This window comes from Phodopus roborovskii, unplaced genomic scaffold (assembly GCF_943737965.1).
Source record: "Phodopus roborovskii unplaced genomic scaffold, PHOROB, whole genome shotgun sequence".
Classification (NCBI taxonomy): domain Eukaryota; kingdom Metazoa; phylum Chordata; class Mammalia; order Rodentia; family Cricetidae; genus Phodopus; species Phodopus roborovskii.
The window spans coordinates 15175714-15185397 of record NW_026126567.1 but is presented as its reverse complement, the minus strand read 5'-3'; the positions used below and the strand labels follow the sequence as shown (position 1 = coordinate 15185397).

Here is a 9684-nt window from a genome sequence, read left to right as displayed (position 1 = left end):
ATGGGTAGGACTCAGTGTCCACTGGCCCCGCTGAGAGCTGGGACGCCACCCGGCTTGAACTTACGCAGTGCTTGTCCATGTTGCCATATTCTCTGGGAGTTCATATGTGCATTTGTATGTTGTGTCTGGAACTTATTTTTTGCTTGTACTCATCCATCATCACCTCTGGGTCTTAAACAATATTAGTGCCTTTTTGTTTGTTTGGAGACAGGGTCTCACTATGTAGCCTGTCTGGTCTGGAACTCACTTTGTAGACGAAGCTATCCTTGAACCTATAGAGATATGCTTGCCTTTGCCTCCCAAGTCCTGGAATTAAAAGGTATAAGCCACCACACCCAACTCTCCCCATTATCTAAAATACAGAATTTTGCAGAGGAAAGAGCTTTCTTCTGTCGACTTGTGCTTGAGAATGAAATAACTATCACTGTGGGAATTAATTACTTCCTGACGGTTCTAAGCCACAGTGGTCCTCTTGCTTCTCCTGGATGAGAACATATAATCATCTTTCATCCTCTCTCTGTTTCCAGGAAGCTGTTGCACCTCATGTAAAAGGCAGATCCTAAGATGAAGATTTTTCAGCGCACAATGCGGTACTGGCTGATTCTGGCTTTTTTGGAAGTTGCTTATATCTGTACCATCGTCCGGGGTCAAGGTAATTGCAAAACCTGGGAGTCCAGCCTTTTGGGGTCTTCATCCTCACAATCTTTTGTTTGTATAACTGTGTCTCCAGGCAAGAAATCCATTAGCTCCTATTCATCCTATCAGCTGTTTGCAATGTAGCAATGGAGCACACCATTTACAGGGTTACAGTAAAGCAGGCATGGCCGTTTTGTAGGAGCTGATTAAAGAGAGGCAGCTGAAAGGCCATTAGTATTTAGTCTGTAAAGATCAAGGCTGCATGTTGCTAGATCAGCTATGTTAAGAAATAGCAATAACGTGCACGTGTGTGTGTGTGTGTGTGTGTGTGTGTGTCTCATCTGTAACCATTTTTCATAGAGTCTATAATACATAGGGAAGCCTAATCTCCCTGTGTAGACCATAATGGCCTAGAACTTACAGACACCCACTTTCCTCCATCTCCTGAATACGGCTTAAAGTTGTATGCTGACATATCTGGGTTTGATAATATATTTATATCACTTCAAACTTGCTTCATTTTTAATCCTTTTTTTTTAAAAACTGAGCACAGTTTAAGATTGTTAAGGTTTGGCTGGGCAGTGGTGGCATATACTTTTAATCACAGCACTTGGGAGGCATAGACAGGCAGATCTCTGTGAGTTCAAGACCAGCCCAATCTACTGAGCAAGTTCCAGGACAGGTTCCAAAGCTACACAGAGAAACCCTGTCTTGACAAACAAAAAACAGACAAACAGAAAGATTATTAAGAGTCTAGTAGAGGTTGCCACTAATATGGGACTTTATTTTGGCCTTTTAGAAAAAGAGTCTGTGAAATTTACTCTTTGTATTAGCAAGATCAACACATTTTTGAAAAATCCTCTTTCTTATAAGTCTGTAGTTGGCAAACTAATATCCACAGGCTCAATCTGGCCCAATGTCTGTTTGGATAAACTTTTTTGTTGTTGTTGTTTTTTTGAGACAGGGTTTCTCTGTGTAGCTTTTGTAGCCTGACCGGGAACTAGCTCTGTAGACCAGGCTGGTCTCAAACTAACAGAGATCCACTTGCCTCTGCCTCCCGAGCTGGATAAACTTTTATTTTGTGCACATTTGTTTACATATTATGTGTGGGTGTTTTTAGGCTAGAACAGCAGAAGATACCAGTCATGACAGAGACTATGGCTCTTCAAAGCCAAATGTATCTACTGTCTGGCCTGTTACATAGAACTGTGCTATCTATGATGTCAGTGCACATTACACACAGTACAGATACCACTATAGCTAGACAAATGCATGAACCTGCAGTAGCTTAATTGCTGCTGTTGAAACAGTCAACTCTAGAGCAAAAGTACGAATGTGATGAGGTGGTTTTTAGGAATGTTAGCATCTCGTATCTGCAGCTGAGGGCTGTAGAAATCAAATGCATCCACCACCATGCCCTGCTTCTTCAAAACAAGGCACACCTGTTTCAAAAGGAGCAGAACTTAACTCTTTGCAAGTTCAAGTAGCTGTTGTGCACCTGGGACTGATCGCCGTATTTTTGACAACTTCATTGAACACATAGTAAGCAGTTAAGGAGACAGATTCTGCTTGTCTTATTCATATGAGAATGTTTTCAGAGGCAATTTGCTCCCCGAACTCCATGATGCAAACAAGGTACAGGTCCTTAGGAATGAACACTAAAAATGTCCAGCAGCGTCACCCCTGTCTTGATTAATTTAGAACCTTCATTTATGGAGTGGAGTAACTAACTGGTTGTAGATATCTCTTTGCAATGCCTTCCAGGGTGCATACCGGATCCACCTTGTCAGCCAGATTCTGTTTCAAATGAGCAGTTAAGGAGCACATTTTGTGTGTCTGTGGTGCAAGAGCTCAGCAGAGTAAGACTTGTTTTTTTCTCATCAACAAGTCTACTGGCCAGTATAGACAGAAGTACTAACAGATGATCACAGTGCCTATCCCATGGGGCTGTGACAAAAAGAGAAGGCTGCAAACTAAATGGACGTTTGCACTGTTGCTAATCATCAAATAATTTTATTCTGTAGTGATGGTCGTATTGATAGCAACACTACCTGTTCTTGTGACCCATATGCGTTTCAGGCAGAGGCCTAAGTAAGGTTGTCTGGCTGCTGAAATATCAAATTGTTCACATACTGGGCGTTGGTGTCTGAAGCAGGCTGCAGCTAAAAGTGTGCCTGTAGGAATCAGAGGTAAAGAGATGGGATGTGTTCCCTGATTAAGTGTGAAGGCAGGTAGAAGACAGGGGATGTCAGAGGCCATCCTAAAGCTCCTTGACTGAGACCTGAGTAGATGGGACATTTGGCTTCACCCCATATTGTCAGTCACTGTTTCTGTATGTTTGTACTCCAATTGTTTGGTTACTGAATCTCACTAAAAGCAGTGTTCTGAGTCTCTGTGGAATCTTAGAAGGCATTTGCTGAACAGATTAATAGAGACAGAGGAATTTTAAGTTCAAGATATTGAGTTCAGCCCTAGACAAAAATGTGGGGCTTCAGGGTTTGGGCAGGCATAGAGGTGGGGCTGTGGTAGGTGTGCAGTTGGTGCGTTTATTAGGAAAAGGTTTAGGACAGGAGAGTTTGTACTTGACTTTACAGTTAGGACTAGAGAACTTTGGGGTCCTACAGGTGTGGTTAGAGAGGGACAACTCCATGGAAGGATGGCGGTGAAGCCCAAAGAACACTCTTAGACGAGAGTTCAATAGAAGAAAAATGGCTGATTGAAAGTGTCCAATGTAGAAAGAGGATGAAGATGAAGAAGAGGAGGAGATCAGTGAAACAATAAGAAGTGTCAGGGACTACAGTGCCCGCAAGTGAAGGATGGACGAGTGTGGCTGCACGCTAAGAAAGCCAACTTCGAAAACTTGAGATGTGGCTGGTTCGGTGTCTGAACATCCATGAGAACTTCCAGAAAGCTTATCTTATTTTCCCCATGATATCACTCAGTTACGGGTTTCAGTTTGAGTGAGGAAAAAAAAAAAAAACATGCAAATCACCTTACTGTATTAATTCTATATTTTTGTGAGCTACATTGTAGTGAGCTCCTATGAGTTGGCCATTTTTTTGATGACTCTGAAAAGCCATATAGACGTTGTGAAACTTGCTTTGAACAAAACTGAAAACAGGAGAAGCAGTCACTGTGGTCGAGTCATGTACCACAAACATGTTCATCTCCTGACTTCCAGCCCTTATAAATGAGTGATATGCAAATGGGAATTAGGATGTGTGCTCGCCTTGTGACCATAGAAGGGTAGCACCCACACTTTGTCAGAATCTCACAGTAAACATGCACTGGTTTCTAGCGATATTTGCTTAGGATGGATAAAGAAAGACTCATGGAGATAAAGTAACTGCCACTTAAATCTCCAAGGCGAGGTAGTCTCTGCTTGTTATTTTCAGCTGCTGCATGTATAAAGTTTACAGCAATAACAGGGAACTAATACAGTTAATATTAAAAGGATTATGGGAGGGTACACGGAGGCAGGAGGCTTAAGAATTCATTTTCTTCACCTTCGGTGAGTTCAAGCACAGTATGTGCTACACAAGACACTACCTCAAAAACAAAACAAAACAAACCTTTCAAGACATATTAAATGGAAGACTTCTCATGGAGGCTTGAAATAACTTCGTGGAGATTCCCCTCATTATCTCACAAGCAAATACATTTTTCTATTGTGAGTAGTCTCACACATTTGGGAGTTGAAAATATTTACCTTACTGCTATCTTTAACATCTTTATAATGGATCACAAAATTATAACATGTTGTATTATAAAGGACATTAAAAAGAGCTACTAGCATGTCCCGCAGTGAAATGTCCTTCAAAATTTATTTCTCCCTATATGTAAGACAATAGTAATGGGCAATACATTTAATAAAAAACAATAGATGACATAAAAAAAACTAACATTGTTTTCAGATATTTAAAATAAAACAGCCAAAATACTTCTTCACTCTTTAAGTTTTTTAAAAGAATAAAAGTCATGTTATCTCATCAATTATGTTTTTGAGACATGATTTTGCTATGTGGTCCAGGTTGGCCTAGAACCCATAATTCACCCACCTTAGCCTCCCAAGAGCTAGGAATTCAGTTATGTGCAACCATGCCTGCCTCTAATCCATGTTTCAAAGGGAAGACCCCTACTTGCAACATCTCTATCAGAAGAGATTTTTGATTGCCAAAAAATTAATTTTTCTTTGGCCAATTAAAAATGTATTTACTAGTAGATAACATAGTGGCTCATTTACTCAGAATAGAAGTTAAACCCTCAAGCTTGGAAAAGAGAAATGTGGAAGTCTAGGAATGCCTCCCAGCTCCCTTTTCCTATCAAGCACAGTGCTGAGGTGGAAAGGCTCTGGATTCCTGGCAGAAGCCTGCTTAGCCTGGCTTCAGGTGCTCTTGCCTTTCTAAGCCTGGGGAGGCTGGTTGATAGTTTATCTTTGTTAAGTGGGAGGGGTGATGGTCTTCTGTGAAAGAAAACCAGAGTTCTGTTAAAGTAAGGGGAAGGAGACATGGTCCTGGGCATTGACACACCCAAAATATCTCAGGCTGCATCCCAGCCTAAAATACAGTGTTAGACCATGCTGGGGAAACCCACAGAGACAGCTGACCTGAGCAAGTGGAAGTTCATGGACCCCAGTCTGACAGCTGGGGAACCTGCATAAGACTGAACCAGGCCCCCTGAACGTGGGTGTCAGTTGGGAAGCCTGGGCAGTCTATGGGGCCTCTGGCAGTGGAACCAGTATTTATCCCTAGTGTACCAATGGACTTTGGGAGCCCATTCCCTATGGAAGGTTACTCTCTTAGCCTAGATACACAGGGCAGGGCCTAGGTCCTGCCCCAAATGATGTGCCAGTTATTGATGATCCTTTATGGGAGGCCTCACCCTCCCTTGGGAGTGGATGGGAGGTGGGATGGGGGTTGGTGAGGGGCATGGGAGGACAGGAGGGAGAGGGAACTGGGATTGGTATATTAAGTAAGATAGTTTTAAATTTAAATAAAAATGTATTTAAATATACAGTGTTAGAAGCAATTGATGAAAATATCTCATTAAACATAACTCTTTACATAAACCATTTGTCAAAACAGCAATATTGCAACTGAATTGAAAAAGAGGTGAGTTAAAAAAAAGAGAGGTAATGCACAGAGAGAGGGAGAGAGAGAGAGAAGAGAGAGAGGAGAGAGAGGAGAGAGGAGACAGATAGATAGATAGAGATAGATAGATAGATAGATAGATAGATAGATAGAGAGAGAGAGAGAGAGAGAGAGAGAAGTCCTGTAAGAAGGAAGAGAGGAAATAGCAGAAAATTATCCATTGAATGAGCAGATAGATAATGGAATAATATAAAAATGTCTTTCCTCCTATGGATTCCTATGGAAAGATTGCCAAACTGTTCCCTCCAAACAAAGCACAATGCAACACAGCAAGACAAAGCCCCCAGTGCTGTTAGTGACAAGCTTCAGTAGAGAGAGGCTTTGGGGTGAAGTGCATGCACACACAAGTCTTTCCTGTTGAGCCTTATCTCCTATCACCATGGAAGAGCTTGATGGCTTCCTCTGGGCTTCCAGTGTGTGCCCCAAACAAAACTTTGCACTCGATTTTGTCTTTTTGAGAAGCTTAGTATTATATGCAGTGACACAGATGAACTTTTTAGTGAAGCTCACTCAAGCATTTACTGGAAGTTAAGGACAGCATATATGAAACAGAAACACATCCTTTGTGTTTGCAGAGGGGGGAAAACCCCCACATAGATTCTTGTTGTGTGAGATAAGAGCAATTATTTTTCTATGACTCTTTATAGTGTTTCTGTCAGTTTTGTTTGCCCTTGCTTTGGCTCAAGTCCCAGTGCCTTCCAAAGGCAGGGGGTGGGGGTGGGGGGGTGGAAGGGAGCTGACTTTGAAATCTAGAAACTGTTTCTTAATTAGCATTTATTCCTTGCACTGTATCGCTTCCCAAAGGCAAAAAAAAAAAAAAAAAAAAAAAAAAAAAAAAAAAGTGTGCTTGTGCTTCATGCCTAGCCAAGGATTTTTGTTTTAGTGATTGTCAGAATATTTATGCTTCAGTTGGCATTAGATGTGATCTGGCTTTTCACTGTTGTGTTGGGATGTTGGTCGGTCATATGATCTATTTGTAAATTAAATTAAAGAGTTGACCTTTGCAGGACTTCATGGTGTCGCTTGCCTCACACTTGAGGAGGTCAATGGAAGACATGACTTGTGGCTTTGGGTTCTAGGTGACCATCTGCATTTCATAAATAGCAGAGCCCATGCTGTTTCCATTGTTTTCTGCTGGCAGCTTAGAAAGTTAGCTGTTGTCTAAAGAGATGCTGAGGGCCATGAACTCACACAGCATTCAAAGAATAGCGGCCTATGTATGCAGGAAATCTTCTACAGATGTCTACTGTCTAGCCTGGTGATCCTGAGTGCGTTAATGTCTTTGCTCTCCTTGAGGTGTCTGCTAGTAGAGTCCACTGATTCCCTTTGTTGGGAAATTTAAGTACTTGTCCCTTACAGCTCTCTTACTCCCCACACAGATGTAGAACTTCTGTGCAAACAAGGTTGAGCAAACAAGGTTGTTTTCAAAACTTTCCGGTGTGCAGTGCCTGTGCCTGTGGGTGGTACATGACTTCCTCCTATACTTAGCCCATCCCCTGGCTTCGTATAGTATATAAGCCCATTACTCTCTGTAATAAACAGTGGCAGCAACTTCTTCTTCACTTCTCATGGTGGTCTGTGAAGTTTCAAAAGATCAAATACTTTGGCCTGAGTCAGTGTCATGTACAACATACCTGATCTGATGTGCACAAATCAGCTTCTCCAGACGAGTAGATAAGGGTTTAAAAAACACAGACAGTTATCTTGCATTTGATCCTGAATTATTTTATGATCATTGTATCTAATGTTTCACATATTTATTATTTTAAAATTATGTGTGTGTGTGTGTGTGTGTGTGTGTGTGTGTGTGTGTTTATGAGTGCAAGTGCCTGTCAAGGTCAAACGATGCCTTCAGATCCCCTGGAGCTGGAGTTACAGGTGGGAACTGAGTTTGGATCATCTGCAAAAGAAAAAACACTTTCTCTTAACCACTGAGCCACATCTCCAGCTCCTTTCAAATGTTCTAGGAGGAATATTTTATTACCATAATATACCTGAACTAGTTTCCTCAAATATTATGTAACCAAAAACATTTGATTGCTACAGTGGAAAACTTAAAGCCATACTTTCAATGGTTCCAGGAAGGTAAAGAAGTTTTCACGCTCCAAGTAGGAAATACACCCTTCACACATAATGAAATCAGTTTGCAAGATTGGCTTTGATTTTTGGAGAAGACTAGATATTCAATACTAAGCGTATGTCTCAGGTCGGTGCTGTCTGACACATGGGCATCCCTTCGGAGAAAAACGTATGCTTGTATCTGTTTTATTTTGCACACTGATTTATTCACTACTGACATTGGAGAAAGAAAGAACACCTGTCGAGGCTGATGAACTCTTGTGTAGTTTGGTCATGCTGGTTTTACTTTTCAATTTAAGCCTAAATGTTTTCATGTTTAAACCATTTTGTTTTCCTTTTTAGTGGCCCCACCTACAAGGTTAAGATATAATGTAATATCCCACGACAGCATACAGATTTCATGGAAAGCTCCAAGAGGGAAATTTGGTGGATACAAACTGCTCGTGGCTCCAGCTTCAGGTAAATCCACTATATTATCTGGGGCTTTATGAGCTTTTTATACATGGATGATTAAAAATATGTGGTGCTGAATGTTGCTTTGGGATGAAAGACTTGGTTTAATTTAATTTTTTCAACTTGACAAATTCTCCTCTCATCAAGGAAATAATGTTTCCCAAAGTGTAAGGTCTGGATCTTGGGCTCAGCTGTGATTGACTCTCGTTGGGTCAGAATTTACAGAATATCAGAAACCCTATCACCCATGTTTCAATATATAAGAAATACTTTTGATCCACAGATGGGGTAAAGATGCAATACACCTGAGTGTACAATAGTTGTGCCTATTCGAATAAGTTATAATGAACTTTATAAAATTACACCAACATTATAAAGGTCAACTAGACATTGTGCAAATAAACTGCATCAGGAAAAACACAAATTGAATAAATTTACTGGTCATTATATGAAGGTGTGATGTAAAATTGTGATTAAATTGTGGGTGAAGTTTTCATTCTCATGTTTTATATTTCTATTACATAGATAAAGTCATTCAAGGCAGGGCATGTAGGGGAATTAAAAAGTTGTCATGGAGACACAAAGAATCATCCTGCTTCTGTTACTCACAACTAGTGAGGTCAGGTTGTTTAGCATCCGAGTGTCCCAGTTTCTCCTTCTGTAGAATGAATGAAACAACCTTATCACCCTCCTCATGCCAGCTTTCTGAGTGTGCCCAGAGCATTTCCCAGAAGTTTATGTAAAATACAAAGTATGAGATTTCCAACCCCAAACTTCTGAACTGTAAAGAACATCCCAGAAGAATTCCTGTGGAATTGAAGTTTGGAAAGTACTGATTGTGAAGGCCTGAACAACACACACACAGAGCAGTCGTGCTGTAGAGTAATTGCTAAGCAACTGCTACCATGAGAATGCACACACACACACACACACACACACACACACACACACGCACGCACGCACGCACGCACGCACGCACGCACGCACGCACGCATCCTCATTTATAGTAACTACCTAGTAACATCATGATCTCAATCTATCAGTTACTTGCTGGCACCAGCAAGGGAGAATAGGTTTATTTTGCCTCCCGGTTTCAGAGGTTGAGTCAGTGGTTACTTTGCCCTTCACGGCAGTGAGCATGCGCGGTAGAGAACGGTTTGCTTCACTGCTCACCTGGAAGTAGAGTGGAGAGAAAGGCAATGTTACCACTTAGCTGCTTCCTCTCTTTTCTTCTTCTATTCTGACCTAGATCCCCAGCTCATAGAATGCTGCTGCCCATATTTAATTTTTCCCTTGCTCAGTTAATTGTCTACAGATACATCTGCACAAATATATACAGAGCTGCACTTCACCTTGCTCTTTTGTG

General features: G+C 41.2%; 1 protein-coding gene across 1 annotated transcript in view; it reads left to right on the top strand.

The window, feature by feature from the left end:
• Window positions 1-524: 524 nt before the first annotated feature.
• Col14a1 (collagen type XIV alpha 1 chain) overlaps window positions 525-9684 on the top strand; it is a 163305-nt gene continuing 154145 nt past the window's right edge. Inside the window, exons 1-2 of the mRNA XM_051202657.1 lie at window positions 525-652; window positions 8208-8324. Of these exons, the coding sequence (XP_051058614.1) occupies window positions 565-652; window positions 8208-8324 (205 nt within the window). The 5' untranslated portion in view covers window positions 525-564. The remainder of the gene's footprint in view (window positions 653-8207; window positions 8325-9684) is intronic.